The 22,091-nt window shown below is 51.6% G+C and overlaps 1 protein-coding gene and 1 long non-coding RNA gene across 20 annotated transcripts in view; both read right to left on the bottom strand.

The window, feature by feature from the left end:
• Positions 1–22,091, bottom strand: part of CUX1 (cut like homeobox 1) — a 368,724-nt gene that overhangs the window by 270,147 nt on the left and 76,486 nt on the right. For all 19 annotated transcript variants that reach the window (XR_011424601.1, XR_011424602.1, XM_070231696.1 and 16 more), the window contains one exon: positions 14,636–14,746. Coding sequence is in view for 17 of the 19 variants with exons in the window: in XM_070231696.1 (XP_070087797.1) it covers positions 14,636–14,746 (111 nt within the window). In the remaining 2 variants the exon portion in view is untranslated. The remainder of the gene's footprint in view (positions 1–14,635; positions 14,747–22,091) is intronic.
• Positions 4,345–8,157, bottom strand: LOC138917103 (uncharacterized). The gene is made up of 3 exons (XR_011424610.1): positions 6,666–8,157; positions 5,781–6,010; positions 4,345–5,630 (listed from the first exon to the last, which is right to left on the bottom strand). It is a non-coding gene; the product is annotated as an uncharacterized lncRNA (long non-coding RNA).

The following is a 22,091-nucleotide window of genomic DNA, read 5'->3' as shown; positions in this document are numbered from 1 at the left end:
GCGCCAGAATAAACAAGCAGGCAATGGGGACAGACCAGGAGCCTCAAGCCGGGCACAGGACCTGACAATGCACTGAAGCTAACTCGCCAGGGGAAGGCAACTCCACAGTAAGCGGTTCTGGGACGAGGGGCCCTTAATGGACAAGATAAATGAGAGGCTCACCCAGCGCCATCCACACAAATGCATTACAGCCCCAACGTGAAAAGCAAGACCAAAAACTGTTGGAAGAAAACACGGGACGCCATCTTTATGACAGCAGCTAGGGAAGATTTCTCAAACAAGATACCAAGAAACGTAAACTTCACAACAAAAACCGGAAAACATTCACCTACATTAAAATTAAAATCTTCCATGTGGGGGCTGGCCCCGTGGCCGAGTGATTAAGTCCACATGCTCCACTCCGGCAGCCTGGGGTTTTGCCGGTTCGGATCCTGGGTACAGACCTAGCACCGCTCATCAGGCCATGCTGAGGTGGCATTCCACACAGCACAACCAGAGGGACCTACAACTAGAATATACAACTATGTACTGTGGGGCTTTGGGGAGAAGAAGAAGGAAAAAAAAAAAGAAGATTGGCAACAGATGTTAACTTAGGGCCAATCTTAAAAAAAAAATCTTCCATGTGACAAATGACACCATAAACATAGTGACAAGAGGCCACGGCCTGGGAGGGGATATCAGCAATGTACACATGCAACAAAAGATCCAGTGCCAGCCCCAGTGGCCTAGTGGTTAAATTCAGAAGGCTCTGCTTAGGCACCTGGGTTCAATTCCCGAGCATGGACCTACACGACTTGTCTGTCAGCGGCCATGCTGCGGCAGCAGCTCACATACAGAAAGTGCAAGACTGGCACTTAGCTTAGGGCAAATCTTCCTGGGGGGGAAAAAAAGGATCCAGATTCAGAATATTAACATTTCTACCAGTCGGTAAGAAAACAGCACACAGCCCAACAGGAAAATGGGCAAAGCATATGAGCTATTAAAGACACACAAGATGAACCTGGATAGGCCAGTCATTGCACAAAAGGATGTTCACCCACATCAGAAATAAGGAAATACAACAAAAATCAGCCAGGACATCATGGGAACGGGGCTGGTCCGTGGGGGTGACAGCATCCCAGAACCCCAGAGAGCAAGTCACCGGCAACACCTACCTGGTCAAGCTGCGACCAGGGCTGTACTTCTGGGTGTCCAGCCCAAGAAACCCCTGAACCCACTCCCCAGGACACGAATAATAGTAAAGAAAGGGGGCCAACAATGACCCCAAGCCCGCTTGCCATCTCAGTAGGGCAAGCGGTGTATCTTCTGTGGCTGACGCACACGGGAATCCTGGGTCACGGCTTAAACAAATAAACCAGAGGCATCCCCTGCACACACAGCTCCATCTCTACAAGGTGACGCTGGGTGAAACAGGCAAGGTGTCGAAGGACACATACACAGAGAGCAAGACACCACGTGCGTAATAACACCTGTGTAAATTATAAAATACAGGTGTCCATAAAGCAGCATCTATTGTCTATGAATGCATAAACATTGCTGTGAACGCAAAAAGCATATGGAAATGAAACACCAGTTTCAGGATGGGGTTTAGGCCTGAGGAAGGAGCAAGGGAGAAGGCATGGAAGGAGGATTTTAGCTGTTTATGTAACGTTTTATTTCTATTTCAAAAAAGAGACATCAGAAGCAAATGGGCAAAACATTAACATCTACCCAATCTTTGCGAAGACGCAGAAACGTCGGTTTTGTTTTCTATGCTTTTCAGGATGCCAGAAATATTTCACACAAAAAACAGCAATTAAACCCAGTTGCACAGCTTCACATCTAAAAGCACCAAGTTACCGCGGGTAGAACCCCGGGTGAGGGAGAGTGGGGTTCAGGGAGGCCCGGGTGGCTGTCCCTTCTGGGTCTTTCCACCTGAGCAGCCTCCCCCCAGGACTAGGAGTTCTTGGAAGAAACGTGTGCCAGGGTCTGTTTGACGCAAAACTTTTTTAGGGTTGAAACGTATCCCGTACCTTCCAAAGGAACGCTCTCTGGCACAGCGTTGACGGCAGAGCGGGAGGTGTCGGGGCTGACAGAGGACCCCCCAAGGCTGGAGTCCCCAGCGAAGAGCTGAACTGTCACCCACTGTCCATGCTCAGACACCTGATCGCAGACGCTCTCTGCAGCCGGCCCTCTTTAAAGAGCCCCAAGCGCAGTCAGGAAATGGATGAACAAACACGGGGTCAAACTGGAGCCCCAAGAGGCCCCCTGAACTGAATTGGTGACCTTTCAAATGTAAAGCAGGGGACCAACCACCAAGAGGGGTCCTGCAACTGGAAGCTGCCTCAGGATGCCAGTCACCCACTTGAGAAGTAGTCCAACTTCTGTTCTCTCCCCTAAGCTCACGGAAAGGCCATCTGCTGGGGAGGCGGGGCCGGAACTGCGGGCTGGGCCCCTGGGGGCAGGAGAGGCAGCTCTGGGGACCCATGGCACACAGCAGGGGGCTCAGTGTGCCTGGACGGCAGCCGCCAGGGCTCAGGACGTGCTCCCCAAGGACCTGCTCTGGCCCAGACCTGCAGCCAGGTGGCCTGGACTCGAAACATCCAGCCAGCTTCACCACTTATTACCTGTGACTTCCCTGGGGGTCCTCCTCCTCCTCCTCTCTGGGCCTCAGTTTCCCTTTCTTTGAAATGGAGATGAATACTGTACCTATTTCCTAGGCATCCTGTGAGTCTTAAATCAGCCAGTACGTGTAAAATGTTGGAACCGTGCTTGGCACGCAGTCAGCTGTTGTTTTCAGCTGCCCCTGCTGTGTCTCTGCGGTGACCAGGGCCCTAGCAGAGGCCCTGTCACGTGCCCAAACACAAAGGGATCACCGTGACTCCTGCCGCACGCAAGTGAGTTCTGAAGAGAAAAACCCCAAGAGGTATAGTAGGTGAGCCCTCCTAGGGAGAAAGGGCAGCACCTCAGTCCTGGGCCTGTGGGGAAGATGAACAGGGGTGCGGAGGGGGAGGGGCCAGGCGCCAGGGCCCTCGGCGCTGGGCCACACGGCATGGCGCCCTCACCTTCTGTCTCAAACCAAACGGAGGTCCCTGGTTTGTGCTGAGATCTCCAGTCCAGCCAGCAGCAGAGCCAGAATGAGGATCCAGGAGTCCTGATTCCCAATAAAATGCTCCTTTAACTCTATCAACTGTACCATAACGTCCTCCCGTTCAAACCCTGGGCCAGAAACAAAATTATCAGACTCTGCACCGCAGGCTGGTAATGCTCCTTGTAAACCGGCTTTTTATGCAACTCTCATTGGCAAGTTAAAACCAAGAGCCGCCGTTGGTCAGTAAGCAAAGTCAAAGGATTAGCCCCACTCGCCCCCAGCTGCAGGACCTGGCATCTGATTGTCTCTTTCTTGACTGACGGAATGGGAGATTTTCTTGCACTTCGGTTGATAACAAGTTAACCAGCATTCTCAAGGGAATCTCAGATCTTATCCTAACTCTCCTCCCTGGGCATACTCCCACAAAACCACTCCCCAATATACAAAACCCTTTAATGAGCATGGCACTTCAAAGCAATACTTAAAATCATGTTTTTTTTTTGATGAGGAAGATCGCCCCGACTAACATCTGTGCCAATCGTCTTCTACATTTTTTAATGTGGGATGCTGCCACAGCATGGCCTGATGAGCGGTGTGTAGGTCTGCACCTGGGATCTGAACCTGCGAACCCCAGGCCGCTGAAGTGGAGCACGCAAACCCAAGCACTATGCCACTGGGCCGGCCCCCCCCCCTTTTTTTTCCTAACTAATAGAAGAGAAACTGCTCACAATTAAGTGACTAAAAGCTGACTTCTAGAAGCTAAAAGGAGACAGTCTTGCACAGTGGTTATGGCCGGGTGCTCGGGAGTCTGTCTGCCTGGTAGGCAGGTGGCTGACACCCTGCAAAGTGGCAATAATGACACTCACCTCCTAGGGTGACTGCGAGGGCCAGTGAAATGTTTGAATGCACTTAGCATAATGCTTGGTTCTTAGTAAGTACTTTCAATAAATACCAATAAATAACAGTTCACCACAATTTCAACCAAATTTTATGGCTTTCACCTTTAGCCATTACATCTCACAAACTGTTCACAACAAGGGTATTTATTGAGAAGAAGCTGCGTGCTTCTTTTTATACCCAAGTTGTTATTACATCCTACACAGAATGACCTTCTCCATTCAAAATGCCTTTCAGCTGAGGTTATTGACCAGAAAGACAAGTTATGGCTATTCTCAAAGAACAGCTTCCAAAGAGAGAGTCCAGCAGCAAATATTTCCATTCTCCGAACAGTGAAGCTAACGCAAAAGGGGAGAAAATGACCTTCTAGACACATGTGGAAGGAGTACATTTTTATTTGACTGAATCTATTCAGGTCTGCGGTAGAAACCAGGTCTATAGTTTTTAGACCTATAGGTCCACTCTATACTTTAAGAGTATTTTTTTAAACTTTAGTGTTCATTTATAGCTTTAACATCCACTCATGAACAAATTTCTCCTTTCAAAAGATTAGATTTTAATAACATACACACGATGCGCCATTTATCGAGCATCTACTATTTGCCAACATTACTCTGGACATTCTACAACACTTTGACTCAGAGGAACTCTGAGTTCGTTGTCATCAATCCCATTTTGGGATGAGAAAATGGAGGCTCAGAGAGGGTACACAACTCAGCCTGGTCTCGACTAAACTTCCATGCCACATGAAGCTAATTACAGTCTTTTCCTTTCGACAGTTATTAAACTCTCAGATAATTTGTCTGTTATACTTAAAATAGCCCTTTAAAAACTGCTAGACACATGAAGGAAGCGACACACGGGCTCAGGAAGGAAGGGAATGCCGGCCTGTCGGCGTCCAGCCAGTGAGTCTGGACAGAAGGAAAGTGTGGCCCGCGGCTCCTCAGACGCCACCCTCCTGCCCGTCAGGGCTCCACACACATTCTGACTGCTTCCTGTGTCACGAACACAGAAACTGAGACATTAACTCTTCATGGATTACCTAAGATTTCACTTTTCTGGGCCGAAGGTGATCGAACAAAATAAGGTCTCCTTCCAACTGCAATGTTCCTTGATCGAACTTCCTAACGTCCAAATTAAACAGCATCCCTGGTCTGAGAAAGAGAAGGGACTGAGTCTGATGCCTCAAAGGAAACGGGTGGTAAGAGCCAACACAGATTAGCAGCCCTTCGGCTCAAAGAAATGTCAGGGCCCCCACTGCTGACACCCTGCCCGAATTCGTCAATGTGGGAGGGTGGGGGGTGGTACAGAGGGGCATTTTCCATTTTTTGATTCAAAAAACTTCCCTCATTTCCCGAAGGACCTTCGCCATCCACACTCCCTCCCTGCCATATTGTCCCGCTCTAGTTCTTAGCACCTCCTGAAGTTATCCTGTGGTCTTTTGTTCACTTGTCCCTGCACTCAGAACTGTTCCCCAGCCCACCGACCCCAGGTGACACTAACCACAACCCTGCTCAGAACAGGCCTAACACGTTCTCTTTCACAGCTGATCCGTGAACTTCGTTCCCGCTTCCCTGTTCTTTGGCCATTGAACAAAGCTTGTGCGGTCGAACGCTCAGCTTCAGCTTCGCTTCAGATCCATGACACTGAACAGGAGAGAAGCCTACGAGGAAGGGAAGGATCGTGGGTGTGAGGCCCACCCATGGGCCCCTCGGAGTGTGGGTGGGAGGCCCAGCAGAGTGAGGGGAGGCTGGGAGCACAACTACGTGTAGAAGGAAGGAAGAGAGGAAAGAACACAGGAAGAAGTACTTACTGAGCACCTACTCTATGCTCGGCACACCTGAATCCGTCTCCCCAGCAGCCGCCGGGACACCATCAGCTCCTCTTATATAGATGAGGCCCGACTCTCAGAATGCTTAGTGACCTTGGTGAAGGTCACTCGGGCTGAACATCCATGTCACCGCTCACCAGCTATCCACTCCACTCCTGGCCCAGGACTGGACATTAACCTTCCAGGAATCTCACACACTTCTGACTGTGACCCTTGAAGCAGGCAGATGAAGGAATTGAGGTTAAGTTTCTGTCCCAGTGCTACTGAGGTCACAAGGCTACCAAGCACTGAAGCTAGGCCTGGATTCTTGATCAATGTGCCCAAGCCCGAGTGAACTCCTCTGCTCCATAGGCCTCCCCCGCGCCTTCAGAGCATGCTACCGAGTTTTTCTAGAACGTGGTGGAATACCACAGCCACCAGCCACTTACTGACTTGGGGCTGAATTAGGTTTGAGGTGCATTATATCACAGGTTTTCTCTCCTAGGAACCCAAAAGGAACAAGAAATAACCTCTTGGGCTGACAAATTGGCTTAAAGAGTTTAATTGGTAACAGTTAAAAGTTCACTTTTAATTTTTAAACTTTTTCTAGTTAAAGTCTTATTATACCTTAACGGTGGGTGATTCCAGAATGACTGAACACCCTGTGGGCTTTACAATTTTGCCAAACACTACAGTGGCCTTTTTAAAACTGAGTTACTCCTGCAAAAATGAAAAGTCATGAGCTGCTTTTACAAGGGAGAGTTCTTCAGAGTATCAGAGAGAACGAATAGAACACCTAAGAAGGATTTCCCACAGCCCCGCAAAGAGAGGCATTTAAAAACAACTAACAGTTTAACTGAGATATAATTCACATCCCATAAAGCTTACCCTTTTAAAGTGTACAATTCAGTAGCATTTGGCTTATTCACAAAGTCGTGCAACCATCACCACTATCTAATTCCAGAACATTTTCATCATCCCAAAGAGAAACCCTATGAGCATCAGGAATCACTCCGCAGCCCTGGCAACCACTAATCTACCACCGGTCTCCACAGAGCTGCCTTTTCGGAACACTTCATATAAATGGAACCACGTGGCATTCTGTGTCTAGCTTCTTCCACTCAGCATAATGTTTTCAAAGTTCCTCCATGTTGTAGCGTGTGTCAGTCTTATATTCCTTTTTATGGCTGAATAATATTCCATTGTATGGATGTACTACATTTTGTTTATTGATTCATCCATTGACGGACATCCGGGTTGCTTCCACTTCTTGCCATGTTGAATAATGGTGCTATGAACGTTTACGTCCAAGTTTTTGTGTGGACATGTTTTCAATTCTTTTGGAGACATACCTAGGAGTAAAAATGCTGGGTCCCAGGGTCACTTTATGTTTAACATTTTAAGGAACTGCCAAAGAAAGACATTTCTTGAATTCTTTTTTTTTCTAATTCTGTACAAAAAATAAATTGAAGCATCAAAAAAAACTTTATCATCTACCTGTTTGAGATAGGAATCTCACCGAGTAACATAACTGACCCCTTTTTTAAATCTCTGTTGTGTAAAGAATGCTCTAAATATGACAGGACCTTTCACACTCCAGTCCCCATCGAGTGCCCACGGTACTCAAGGTGCACGGCTAAATCGAACACGGCGGAGGCCCAGCTTCGGCCCGAAGACCCTCAGCCTTCAGAAGCGGGACAGAGTGACCGGCCCAGAGCTGCGGATTCGGCAGACTCCCGGACCCCCAGGACGGGCAGTCTGCTGGGTGGTGGGGTGTTCGTGTTCCTGGCTGGTGTCCACCCTGCACCCTCTGATCTTCCAGGTCTTCCAGATCTCCTTCCCATCACTGCCCTCCCTGAAAGGCTCATGTCCCTAGGGCCATGTCTGGTCTGCCTCCTCTTTCAAAGTCACAATTAGTCAAATCAGTGCTGTGGTCTTCAATTAACCCACACACATGTCCAACGAGATACAAGGAAAATTACGCTGGTGTGGCTCGTCGTTTGGATCCTTACGAGGACGGAAGGAAAAACAAAAGCTGAGTGGTAAACTGAAGAGCCATGCAGGTCTCGCAGCCTGTCAATTTGCAGAAAACGAGAGAAGAACTGAGAGCTGGGTCACTATGCGACACACAACCGTGTCCGGTTGGAGCTAATCATGTCTGAACACTGTTTCAGTTTAAAAAGCACAGGGAGTCATAGGTGAGCTCATTTAATCCCCATGCCAATTCCACGAGGCTAATGCTCATCCTCACCTTCGTCACCCGACTCTCCCGGGCCCCCGGCAGCGCCATGCAGGGCGAAGACGCCCCCACCCAGGCTTCTCACCGAGCCCCAGCCGCGCCGTCTCAAGGCAGCCCGTGCGGGACGTGTCCATCTGAGTCGCAACTTTATTTTTAAGTGACTCTCTTTTTCCAGGCTGAGTCACTGCCTGCAGTGTCTATATAAAGCTGTAGAGGCAGTGACTAAATGCATTTGGGCCCGGGCCACAACTATATATTACTCCCCCTCCCCCAGCCTGCTGACTCCTTTTCTCACAGGGAGTAAAAAAGGAGTCACAAAGTTTGCAGTGCCTTCTCGTCCTGCTGGCTCCCTCACCTCTGCAAAAGGGGAAGAGGTGACTGACATGTGAAGGACCTGGCGCTGGGGCGCTGATTTCATCTCAGGAGAAGCCCGTCCTGATCAATAAGGAGACAACAGTGGCTTTCCTGCAGAGGATGCCCGCCCCTGTCCCCACCTGCCCAAGTTGGGAAGGAACCCACGAATCTAGCTCAACAAGGGCACAGGATTTCTCTCCAAGCCGTATCTCAAGATGACGCCTGATTTTTTCTAACAGTTTCCCAAGAGTGTAAAAATCAGAGAAACCCTCCAGCCTGAGACAGAAAGGGCAAATTAAGATTCTGGCCCTCAGGAAATGAACACCACTGAACAGGCCGTTATGTTAGCAGCAAAGAGAATGTTCCCCGTCACAGACCGGGCACGCTGATCAGGAAGCGGGGCCGTGAGGCTGGGGCTGGAGTCAGGTCCAGGGCCACCTTCCCCGGTGGGGACAGTGAGTGAGGAAGGGGTGGCCAGTCCCGGCGCTGACCCCAGGGAGCTGTGCCCCAAACAGTCAGGGCCAGGGCGGAACTCTGCTGCTGACAACAGGAGCGAGAGATGGTGACATGGGAAAGAAGTCACATGCATTCAGGCAGGAACGATGCAGAAAACACAGACCCAGAATGGGAGCCTGATGGACCAGGTGTCACAGGATTAATGCTGCAGAGAGCAAGAAACGTTCAGGGAAAAATACATCGGAGGACAAAGCGGCCAGTGAGAGCTCCCAAACTGCTGCTCAGTTTTAAAGCTCACAGAAGAGACGTGGCCGCGTTTACAGAAAACGTAAACTGATGTGGCAAGTCTGACAGACTGACACCTAAGACACCTTTGGGGGTAGCAGCTGGACACACCGAAGGACAAAAATGAACGCCGAGGACAGTTTTACGATCGAATCGCTGCATCTCAGCACTGTGGTTCTCCGCTTCCCCCTATAAAGGATGCTTCTTCCCTTGCTGAAAAGAATTGGAACAAAAAACATCCCCTGTGCCCTTTCTGGAAGCAAGTCCAAGCCTGAAGACCTTTCTTCTGAGAGTCGAGCATCACATTCAGAGAGCACGGGCTGCCGAGCAGGGGCTGCGTGCCCCTGCAAACGTCTGCGGCCTGCACTGCACTCAGCCACATCCGAGTCACTCAGATGCTCGGCCTGCCGGGGAGGCAGCACAGGCCGGCGGGTAAGACAGCCTCAACTCAGAGGCCGGACGCCTGGGTTCAAGTTCCGGCTGAGCGGAGTAGCAGCTGTGACATCCTCAAGTCAAACTCTGGTCCGAATGGAATAGCAAGAAAAAAGCAATTCCCAGGCAGAACCACAAAACCCTAACGTTTGTCCCTTTCTCGGTCCCCAGTGGGAAATAAGTGAGTTTTTGGGAGTGAGGAGGTGGCCCAGCACCCTGGACTGGTTCTGAGCAGTGCCCACATGCTTCCACGTCCCTGGTGACCCAATCCGCAGTCGGCTTTATCAACACAGGTGCCATCTGGGGCATCAAAGGTGACCCTGGCCTGCTCCTTGGATCTCAGATCAAAGCCACAGAGGAGCAAAAGGCAGCACTTCAGGCCCGCAGTGCACGCAGTTCCACCACCTCCAGGCTTTGTGACACTGCCGCCAGCCTAGCCTTGCGCCTGACCGGCCTTGGGCAGAAGGAAAGTGTCGCCCAGCGCAGAGGTGCCTGCCCCGGCTGCCAGCTTGTGAGGTCCCCACAAGGTGGCTCAGTTCTTTCACCTGTCTCCCACTCCCAAGCATCCAGCCTGGAGGCTGGAGCATAGTGCCCAGTGGTCAGGGCCTTGGCGCCCATCTCTCACACAGCCCCTACCCCCCCCAGTTCCATTTCCCCTCCCCTGGGTACACAGGAGAGAGGGTGAAGAAGGAGACACACCCTGTGCCCCCAGCACGGCACACGAGACTGCCAATGTGTGCCTTGGAGCTGTGTTCTAAGCCAGGAGCTCCCGGGTGAGTCTCAGGGAGTCCAGGAGAAACCGTACGCAAACGTGCATTTCTCAGGGGAGCGGGTCCTTAACATTCGCCAGTATTTCAAAGGTTGAGAATCAAGCTCAAAGAGCAGACCTGTTTACCTAGAAGGGCTACTGAGGCATACATGGCTTAGAACCTTACTACCATCCATATGAGAGTGTTTCTGGGGTAAGTCTGCATTCAGGAGGTGCCAGCTATACCATCCTAGCACTTAACATGCCACATCAGGATGTTCTACCTGCCTGGCAAGAAAGACAAGAAACGTTTTTTTTCTTTTTTTGCTGAGGAAGATTCAGTCTGAGCCAACATCTGTGCCAGCCTTCCTCTATTTTATATATGGGTTGCCTCCACGGCATGGCAGACAAGTGGTGTAGGTCTGTGCCCAGAATACAAACCCACGAACCCGGGCCGCTGAAGTGGAGCATGCTGAACTTAACCACTACACCACAGGGCCAGCCCTGGATAAGAAACTTTTTAAGAACAGGGACAGGATTTTATCCCCAGGGCTGTACCGTCTGGCACATGGAAGGTGTTCAAAAAATAGCTGTAAAATGATTAACTGTTATTACAAACCGACTTTTGGAACACTTTACGTTGAAACTACCCCTACTTGTTGTTCTTTTAAAGTTCTCAGGGCTTTGAGAAGCAGAAATCAACTGCATCTAATGTGTTCTGTAGTGTAAGTTCCAAGTTAAACCAGCAACAAATGTGGCCTGGACTCCAGGGGCCAGGCTGGTGTGGAGCCCTGCACACGTGCGTGCACACACACGTCCAGCAGCCCTGTGAGCCAGGGCCGGTCATTACACTGCTTACAGGTGACAAAACTTGAGACTGGGGGGGGTTTAGTAATTTGCCCAGGGACACAGCTGGTAAGTCACCCGAGGCAAGACACGTGGGAAGTGACAAAACCTAGAAACACCCCCACAGTCTTTGATGCTCAACTACTGATTACTAATTCAACAGGGAATGGACGTTCAGCTACAAAATTAAAATTAAAAACTGTTTTTCTTCGAAAGGGACTCTCTTTTTGAATCAAAACAATACATAAAACTTTTGTGGAGTAATGGCAATCTCCTTCAAATTAACTGCAGTTTTGGGGTTAAAAAGACGTAAGCAGTAATATCAACAGACTATGAATATATTAATCTAATGACATAAACCGCCACTTAAACAAATTCATTCTAAACAAGGACTGCAAGGCTCTGCCTGCCTCGGAGCCCATCTCCCCGGCACCATGGGTTGTCCCACGTGAAGGAGCCCACCTGGTGGAGCCGGGCCAGCCGCCAGCAGCCCCTCACTGGCCTTCCCGTCAGAGCCCACCTGTCCCCTGGACCTTGGGCGGGGCCATCTGGGAAAATACAAACTCCCTGTCGGGGGACAACCTTATCGACCGCTGACTTCTCCCTGGCACCTAATCCTGCACATGAGATTTACCAGACATTCAACAGACACTGGGAGGACATTTTCCTCTTTCCCAGAACAAACAGGGACTGCAGCATTTCCAGGAGGGATCAACGCATTTGGTGCAACACCAGCAAGGACACCACTGGCCCTGCCTCTGCCTCGCTGGCCGCCCTGGGGAGGAGAGCCTGGTGCTCACTCAGCTGACTGTGTGAGGCACAGGGATCCTAGGGCGTGTCCACACGAGGAAGATGCCTTCCCTGCCAATAAGCCAATTTTTTTTTTATCCCTGAGAACAAAGTTCTCAGCAATCTTCATTTTTACACATCCAATTTTTAGAAGAGTTCCTTCGACAGTAAGTACTAACCTGTCCTTGGTTGTTTAATAGTCAGTGGTACAGTCAGCAGGCTCCCCTGGACTGAAACCCCAAACAAAGTGACAATCCTATATCCCCTCTGGATCCTAGGCCCCACACTTGCCAGAGCCCCCATGTGCCACCAAGACCCCCCATGTACCCCTCCCTCTGTGTACCCCAGAGGACCTCGGCCGCAGCTACCCGCCTCCCCCTCCACTTTGGCCTTAAGTGGCTGCAAAATTTACAGAAGATTCTGGTTGGCGGAGTAAGTGGACCTGCCTTCTCTACCAGGTCCTGCCTCAGGGCTCCCACAGGGACCCCATGCAGATTTCAAGAATGGACCTGGGACAGGAAAACGCAGTGGGAGGAGCAGGGACAGAAGCCTGCACGCAAGACCACCTTCCACGCTTCCCCAAGGCTCATGCCGCAGCAAGATTCTCCTGACAGCAGGGAAAGCAGCCTGAGCGGCACCAGCCACGACCCGCAGGCAGAGGCTGGGGCAGGCAGGACAGTGACCTTCCGTCCCTTCCAGGTGGGGCTCTGGGTCCTCTTCTCCACGGAAGACAATGTCTAAAAATGCACCCTGAAAAGAAATGCCCCCAATGGCATTTACCAACCGGGCTGCTCCCTCCCTAAGCCTCTTCTATTTACTGGGGTCAGGAGACAAAATGCAAAGTTTAAGGCTGGGTTTCCTCAAGGATTCCACACAAGCCGTGTGAACCGATCCCCAGTTCCTGCAGAAGAAAGCCTGTTGAGATGTCAGTGGAAGGAGCGGGCCCGGTTCGGTCCAATGAACATTTATTAACCGAGGGCTGGGACCCAGGTGGCGGGAGGGGAACAGGCCCGTCCTCATTTGACACCTGCCAGGACCCTGGGACTCCAGCGGGACGGCCAGGAACCCAGGTCTCTGCCTCACCCTCTTCACTGGACTTGCTGTACGACAGATTCTATTTACTTATCGTCTGTCACCTCAGAAGAGTGACCTTGCTCTTTTTTAGATTTTCTATGGACACCCTTGGACATACGGTCACCAAGAGGAGGGCAGTAAGAACAGAGGACAGTGAACGACGGCTAATTCCTAGAACAGTGCTCAGAGCGGATCGAGAGACAGATGCGACGGGGTCAGCCTGGGGAAATGGAGTCAAGGAGAACATGGGAAACCCGCAGCTACCCTCCAGGAAGGTCTGCCCTGAAGCAGCCTGAGCGGAGGAAAGCAAGCAGAAGGAGGGAGTCCTGTCGCTGGGTTGCTTTCTTTTCACAACAAGATGGAACGTGGAGAACAGCAGTTCCCTCCACAGCTGCACGGAGGCCAGCGAGCCCAGGCAGGAGCTACCCTGACCCGCACTGTGGGTCTGACAGAACGTGGCAGATCCGTGTGTAACGGCAGGGTGGGGAGGAGACGGAAGAGCTGAGTCTAAAATCTAAAACCCTTCGGTGACTCTGCCCCGGGAGCCCTCTTTCTTTCCACTGGGCTGTGAAGTTTTCTCCAAAATATTTGTCCTGAATATACAGAGGGTTAAATATTTGTTTCCCACAACGATTCACGATGGCACTCCCTTAAACAGCAAACTCTTTTAGAACGCTTAAAATGAGCCCACTTTCAAAAATTCAATTCACACATCATTTTTCAGGAATATTATAAAAGTTAGAGGCATCCTCCCAGACAGCAGCTTTTCTTCCAGGCCCGTGCCTTTGTCATCCATGGAAGAATCTGGAGGCCTGGAAGGCAGAACCAAAGCTGTGTGCAGCTGCGATCCACTGACATCTGAGCGGAGGCTGTGGGCACTGTCCATGCAGGACAGCCATCGCGGGCCACCTGGCAGAAGCTCCCCTCAAAGCAATTCCCACTCAACTGTCTGTAAAACTCTTTCTTTTTATTTCCTACGAAGCCTTTGATAGGGACTGAGGGAACAAGGGACCTAGAAAACAGACCAGGAGAATGTTGCCCCAGCCACTCTAAAACAGTGTCCTCCAAACACATACTTACAAGAAAAAGACAGGAGCGCATGAAGAGCACATTTCCAGCGCCCTTTAAAGCATATTTTAGGAAACACAGAGGCGTTTAAAAGGCCCTACCACACTAAATGTCTGTTCTACAAGAAGTATTGGCATATGGCTTCCTCAGATTTGGGCAGCTCTCAGGCACTCGCCTGCCCCAGCACCAGGGAAGGGGGCCCTCTGAGGCCCCTCTGTCCCGCTATGCCCTTTAAGACTCGAGGTGGCACGCTAACAGATGTGGCAGGGGCTAGAGGCGGGGGTGAGCTTGAAGACCTGGGCTGGCCACATACCTGGCTGCAGGCTTGCAGACCAGCTTGCTCAGTACCTGCACGTGGATGCCAGCTGGTGCTTGAATGCGTTCAGACAACCTATGAGTACCCGCGCTCCCCAGCCCTCGCAGAGGCACACAGGCTGCTGGAGCGGGCTGGGGACAACCGAAAGAAGGCGGCAGACTGACAGACATGAAATGCTTACAACACGTGTTCTGAATACACCAGAATAGTAAGAGCCCTTCAAAAAGCTTGTGACGGTCACGCCACCTCACCTCTGGAGTGTTCTTCTTGAACTCTCGGCTCTGCTCGATGAGCCGCTTTCTAGACTGCTCGCTTTCATCTTGCCGGTTTGCCAATACTGTTGCGGTGGCATCGAGTTCCCTCTGTCGAGAGAAAGAAAAAGGAAAGAGGAGATTATAATCGTACTTTGTACAGAGGAGGGCCTGTGTGCATCTGACCAGAACAGTGGAGAAGCCCCCGTGGGTCCGGGATCAACTCATCGGCAGACGAGGGGCTGGGGCTGGCGGCAATGATGGGGTCCCTGTCCATCCCCCATGCTGGTTCGAGAACACAAACTTGCTCGGCTTGACATGTTGTGTATGACACACACCTCACCCAGACTGTTTATATCACGGAACACGCAGATCCGTTTTTCTTTGCTGAAACCAGAGTCAGGCCAGTGCCCAAGTGCCATCCCTCACTGGTGCCACTCGCTTCTGCTCCTAACCAGCGTCTCCCTTCGTCAGGTACCGCACTCCAGCCTGGCTCTACTCTGGGCTTCTCAACGGTGTGTTCTGTTTGTCTGTCCTTCTCCAGTGGGGGCTTGGAAGCTTCTATAGCAACACTTCATCTGCTTTCACACAACGGATACTTATTGTGGGTTTACTACAGGCCAGACATCGTGTCCAGGACCATTAAAACGAACCTGCCACTTGTTTAAGAGTGACCTTTGAAAGGCAAATTCCAAGAAGAATGATTTCCAATATCTCATAAACTTCGGAAACGAGGCCCCTGGAAATAGCAGGTGTCCTCACACGATTTTACAGGCACTAAAACTCTTGACAGCCACCAGGGGAGTGGGTCCCCTGTAAGAGTGGCACACAACAAAAGACCCTCAGAGCACAAGAGAACCTGGGCCTGGCCTCAGCAATCCCAGCAGGAGCTGCCACGAGGATCTGTTCCCAACAAGCCTGCAGCAGACGGGCCCGGAGGGGCGCCCTAGGCTGACAGCAGGAGCGCAAGGACACACTCTTGGAGCCAGCCGAAAGGCCTGTTTCCTTGCTGTTACTCTGCTCAGGATTAAAGATGGCTGCTCCACATGGCTTCTCAATGCCTGGACCACCCCCCGAGGCCCAGGAGAGCAAGGACCCAATCAAAGGCTGAACGGCGAGGAAAATCAAGGATGAAGATCCATCCACAGACATCCAGAAGCACCTGTGTGCTTCTCCACCCACCCTCCACCCAGCTCATGAAGTTCCACCTGCTTTCCTTTTTGGTGGAAATAACCGAAGTGGTCTGGAAGCCCTCCCGGTGGACACTTCATTCGTACCACTCTGGGGTGGCCCACTGCCAGACAAGATGACAGAGGGCTGGGACAAACATCCAGGGTGCTGTCAACTTGGAAATCGCTGATAGTTTTAAAAGGGGGGAGGGGGAGAAAAACTGGGGATGGAGGGAGATACCACCACACCACACTCTCCCCCTTAGCGTTTTTGGCATGACAGCAGATCTTGGGCAAACAAGCCCCAAAGAATACCGTGGGCTAGCATTCAAGAACAGATGTCAAAGCTACTGCAGAGAAGAGGGAAACACGGCACATTCTGATAGACCACATTTGAAACACATCCCAGGCGAGGGAAGGAGGAAAAAAGAGCAGCGAACCAATGTGGTGGCGCGGGCGAGGGAGAGGAGAGAGAGCAGTCGTAGATAAGCAGAAGGCTTCTCAGAAATATAAACAATCTGGGAAGGAGGAGGACTTAGACATCTATATTTAAGCAGCAGCAGAAGAAGTTATAAAAGGAGACTTCAAGATGGGGGAAAAAAGCCAATATTGAAATATGACAAAAAAAGTAAAGTTGATGTTTCGTTCCAATCACACACGGATGCAGAAAACTTCGAGAAAAACAAAGAGCACTGACTGCTTTCAACGAGGATGCTATTTCCCGGGACGGGGTGTCACCCTGTGAGCATGTAGGGTGACTTCTGCGCCAGGCACTGGATGCTGGGGGTACACAGGTGACTGTGGGGTCCCGGCCCCTGCCTTCCTATTTAGGAGAAAGAGCTTGGGGACAGTGGCGGGCGGGGCGCGCATGATGGCAAAGAGCACATGGTCCGTGGGACCCCTATTGCTGCTGGGTCCCCACATGTCCCTCTCTCTCTAAGGTCCGCCCCAGCCCAGCACCGAGGAGCCCGACTGGGGAGGGTCGAGCCTGGAACATGCCACTTGATGGAAGGGAGCAAACCCACCTTTATCATGGGCTGCAGGGCCAGCCTGCCTGAGGCAACTGGCTGCTGGCAGTCGGGGACCCTCCAGGGGCCTACCACACTCCCTTCCACACGCATGCACACATATGCGGTCCACACGAGAAACCAACAGGATCTCCAAATTTAATATGGTGCCGCCACCCGCCACCACAGAGACAGACGGGCACAGCCAGGAGAAGATACCGAGCTGCTCCCACCCCAGGTCACACTGAAGGCTCACAGTCTTTGACCAAGTCCCTTGAAAGAACACCACCAAATCCCTTTGAAGGACACCAAGGCTAAGACTGTGGGGACAATGCAAAGGGAAGCGACACTGTTAAACATTAAGCCAAATACTGTTTCATTATCTACCTAGCCTGCCTTTACTCAAAGTGTCAAATACAATGACACATTAATGGGGAATTTAATGTGTTTAGAGAAGGTTGCAGTGGGGGCCTAAAATACAGAACCCTCAGCCCCTGAGTCACTGGTCACATGTAAAAAGGAGCATGGAGAGTCCCCACACCTGAAAGGCAGTAAAAACTCGCAAAGAGAAAAAAATAACAAAAACAGACGGGAACCAACCTAAATGTCCCGCAATGGCGTGACGGCATGCTCACTCCAGGATTATTCTGCAATGGTTAAAGAAAAGAATCTACAGTCCTACACGCACTATGTGAGATGCAATGATTTTCAAGATATATTTAAGCAAAAAAAACCACAACAAAGTACAAAACAATGCTAGCATTGTTTAAAAGAGGATCTATACATACGCTTGCATAAGCTTTGTTTGGCTCTAGAAAGATACAGGAGACATTAGAAAATGTGTGGCTCTGAGGCACCCGGGAGGAGGGGACCTGCTCTTCAGTACACATCTTTAGACTATTTTGCCATGTGCATGTATTAGCTAACTGGAAACACTGCAATATATATATTAGTTTAAAAAATCCTACTAATGGTTATAGAAACATATTTACATAAGCTGTCTCATATATGAGTGTTCCTGGTCTGCACGTCCACCTGCCCAGAGGCAGAGGCCTGGAAGAGATGGGTGACCTCTTGACTCACTCTTGTGATTCAAAAAGTGAGGCAAGCGCGTCCTTTGTCAAAACAACAGCTGGTTCTTGCACAACGCACTGCACATGGGCCAGTCTCAGGGCTTATGGACGAGGAGGAGGCGGCCGGCCACAGAGAACACCACTCGGCCAGGCCAGCACTCTCCCAGGCAAGGGCAGAGCGGCGCGTCGCCTCAGAACTATTTAAAACTGTTTTCCCACTGGAAACACCCCACAGCCTCAGAGGCGAGGGAATGGGAAGCTGGCAGGGCTGGCAGCAAACCAACGGGGTCTGAACACACGTGCGCTTCCCGCCAGGCTGAGAGGCCTGAAGACTGCTCAGGAAAGGTCTTGCCAGGACAGCCACATGGATGCAGAAGCTGTGGGGTTTTCTCTCAAAGTGCTCATGGGATGACTGATGCCAGGAGGCGAGAGGTGTGGGGAAAACCTCCGGCTTTGGAACAAGCGGCTCCGTGCAACAGCCACACCTCCTCCTACGAACGGGCGTCCTGCCGAAGAGCTGTGGCTGACTGCGCCCCACTGTTCCTCACGGACGACAAGTTCCGGGATGCTCTGTGTCCATTTCTGACAGACCTCAAAGGGCAAAGCTCTTAACATTTTAAATTACTCTCTGCCTGAATCCAGCCTCTCAGCCAAGTGTTAAAGATTTATTAAAACACAAAAGATAAAAAGGGACCATGTAGCTGCTTATTTAAAAGAAATGGTGGGAAAAATATCTTCCCAAACAAAACAAGTCTTTTAAGGATGTCAGTGAGCAGTTTAGAACTGCTCCTCTTTAAGGTGTGTATTTCAGCTGTGTGTCTATTTCCCAGTGGGGGGCACCTGCAGGGCCACCGCCACTCCTGTGAAACTCTCTCCTTAAGGCCCCGGGCCAGGCCTGCTGGTGCTCTCGCACAGATGCATGGGGCCGCTGGGGCCTCGCAACCCTGGGCCAGCAGAGAAAACACACACCCGGGTCCACTGAAAGTGAAGGAATGTCTTTTTAGTGTCGCGAACTTTAATCCAGAGAGTTCGTTCATCTGATGTTTCTTCGGGGCTAATCTGTTACACTAATCAAACAGCAAATTCCATGTAAGAATTTAAAATGGCTTCATCAGTGACGTCAAAGAACACTTGTGCGAAAAGCGAAAGGCCAGCCACGTGCACCGGGAAGTCCTTGGGGCATTTTCTGTTTCGCTTCCAGCAACAGAATCATTTGGAGAAATGGAAGCTGCTCTGGCTAGAGAGGGGGAAGGGCCCAAGTCCACTTACCAGCCTCCTTCTGTCACCCCCACCCCTACGACCCCCTACACAGAACATCTGAAGACCCTGCAGACAGTGGCCTCAGAGAACCCTGGCCTGGAATCCAGCCTCCACCCCTGCTGTAACCTGTGTAGCTTTGGTCAATGACATCCCCTCTCTGGAGACAGTGAAGATACTGCATGTCAACTGCATCACATAATAAATGCTCCATCAAAGAAAAGTTTTCTGTACTCTCATAGCCACGCGCTTGACCTCAGGCCTGAATTCATTCGGCCACCAGTACCCCCAACGAGGCTAGGGTTTCCAGGGAAGCAGATGAATCAGAAGCTGACACTGACCCCCAAGTGCCCACAGCCCAGCCGAGGAAACTAGGCAGGCATGGAAGAGCGACAAGACAGAAGGGACTGGGCCGGTGGAATGAGAACAGAGGCAGATGTTAGAAAAGGGAGAAATACTGCCCGCAAGAGAGGTTGGGGTCCCCGTTCCTGTGAAAGACGCCCATCTAGGCTGGGGCCAGTGCCGGGGACGGGCTCACTGGGACCCGCGCAACCCGAGGGGCAGGTGCTGTCAGAGACCAAGAACGGGGCTCACAGGAACCAGGAGCCTGGTGAGGCCCCCTGGGGTGGGAGTGGGGGTGGTGGGGACATGACAGGAAAGTGCCATCGGTGAGCAGAGGTCAGCACGGCTTGGGCATGGAGGTGGTAAAAGGCGCCTCCGAGAGGCAAGCTGGGGCCAACACAGAAATAACTGTGTTCGATTAGAAATGTAAAAGCTACGTCCCCAAACATGTGCCCAGACAGTGACCAAGACACCCACTGTAGGGGCACAGACAGGCATGCACACGTATAACGTGCTCACACACACACCTCCTCTCTGGAGAAAAGTGACGGGGCGGGACTCTGGGGGGAGGGAGGTCCTTTCCCCTCTACCCTTTACAGCTTCTGAATTTTGAGCAGGTAAATGTAATGACTATTTCCAAAAAGTAAACACATCTTTCAAAATCTCACTTTGTCCCTATAATGAGACGTAGGCTCTGCAGGACTGACGAGGACCTGTGAATGCCCCCTTCCAGAAGGGTGCTCCTACGTGGCCCGGTGGGAAGTGCACCGTGCTGTTCCTGGGGCTGTGGACTGACGACTGGCTCCATTAAAGGCGAACCTTGCAGAATTCCCAAAGTAAACACCCGTGCTTTCATTCAGTTTGTGAGTTTAGCTAGAGACCCAAGTCTGACCCAGATTTCCCAAGGGGTTTTTTTCAGACACTTAATCCTTACCCATCACTTTCCCACTCATAAAACACAACAATCTGAATTATGGCTATGCTATTCTGTCACGTGATGTCCACCACATGGGCTGGCAGGAAGCACTGCCACCCAGGAAGCCCTGGTTTCCACGGAATTAGACAGACGTCCAACAGGGACAGTCAGGGGCAGCACACAAGTGGCAAAGATGGGACAGTTGGAGAGAGACCCGCCCTGCCCTGCTGTGCCCCAAACCCTGAGCTCCCATGCGCCCTGCAAGCCTCCCGGAGAAGCTCAAGAGAAGGCAAGGAGGGAAAAGCGAACTGAATGGAGGAGAGAGGCAGCGAAGCAGGAAGGCAGGAGGCATCGGCGTGTGGAGTGTGAGGGCTGCAGAAGCTCAGCGTGATGCGAGGTCAAGGCGCCCCTCACTCCCTCACGGGCACCCATCACCGCACAGCCCTAACGATGACCAGGACACACCCTCCCTGCAGAAGAAGGGATGTGCCGTGGCCCAGCCCGAATCTGAGCTTCTCGTTCCCTGCGCAAAAGCCTTCAGTGGCTTCCCCAGGGCCTGGGATAAGACCACCAACGGCCCACCAGACCCCCACACTGGCACACTGGCCTTCCTCTAGTGTCCCCGGAGGGCTGGGGCCCCTCCTTTCCCTCGGACCCTCAGCACAGGCTCTCCCCTCCACTGGGAAGCTTTTCTTTCTCTCTTCCATGAAACTGTCGGATCTCTGCTCAAATACCACTTCCCCGACCCCTCTACTCCATTCCCCCTGCCCGAGAAGAGGCGGTAAGGTGTGCACCCAACCCCCCGAACCCTGCCTCCCGGCAGCCACTCCAGTTTGCAATTCCATCCGTGCGTGTGGGCATGGTTAACATGTGTCTCCCCGTGGGCTAGAGCTCCAGCAGGGCCTGTCCTGTGCTCCCTACGGGCTTCCCAGAACCTCATGCCGTGCTGGGGCACATCACAGGTAAGTGGTCAGAATTTGCTAAAAGAAAAAGCTAAAAAACAAAAAAAAAGGCGGCAAAATAAACAACATGCTATAACAGAAGTCCAGGAAAAAGTGCAAAAGGGTTCAAAGGAGGAGAGATTACTGTGCTTGGGAGAAACTCAGAAGAGCCTGGGGGTGGCAGGGACAACCTCTGCAAACAGAGACCGATGTAAGGAGAGAGGGAACAGATTTACAAACTCTGCAGACAGCCAGGCTTCTGGCGGGAAAGAGAGCCGGCTGCAAGGAAAAGGCCAGCCCAAGCACTGAGGCCTTCGATGGCTAAGAACAGTCTGGAACAGTTCAGGAGGCTGTGAGGGCTGAGGAGGAGCAAGGGAGCAGGCTGACAGGGCCAGCTTCTTGAAGGCAAGACTGGATGCGGACGGAGGGCAGGGTGCCCGGGGAGACCACACCCTCCTCGCCCTCAGCCTCACAGGATCTTGGGTCGAGCCCTAGAATGGCACCATTTTTCTAAGAATTAGGATCATATGGCAAGAGGGCCTCCTCCCTGCGGGAGCCGCCTGGGCAAGCTCTCCCTGCAGCCTGGAAAGTAACTTTCATCACAGCTCCACCGTCAGAACGAGGCAGGAACACAGGGAGGGGAAGAGGCCATTCCAACAGTGCTTTGGGGACAGTAGGGAGCGGCAAAGCAGCCGTGGGGTTTGCCACGGAGGCTCTTCCCCAAGGGAAGTCTGCTTCATCTCTGCACCCC

The sequence above is a fragment of the Equus caballus genome, chromosome 13, assembly GCF_041296265.1.
Source record: "Equus caballus isolate H_3958 breed thoroughbred chromosome 13, TB-T2T, whole genome shotgun sequence".
Taxonomy (NCBI): domain Eukaryota; kingdom Metazoa; phylum Chordata; class Mammalia; order Perissodactyla; family Equidae; genus Equus; species Equus caballus.
This window is presented reverse-complemented; position numbering and strand designations above follow the sequence as displayed.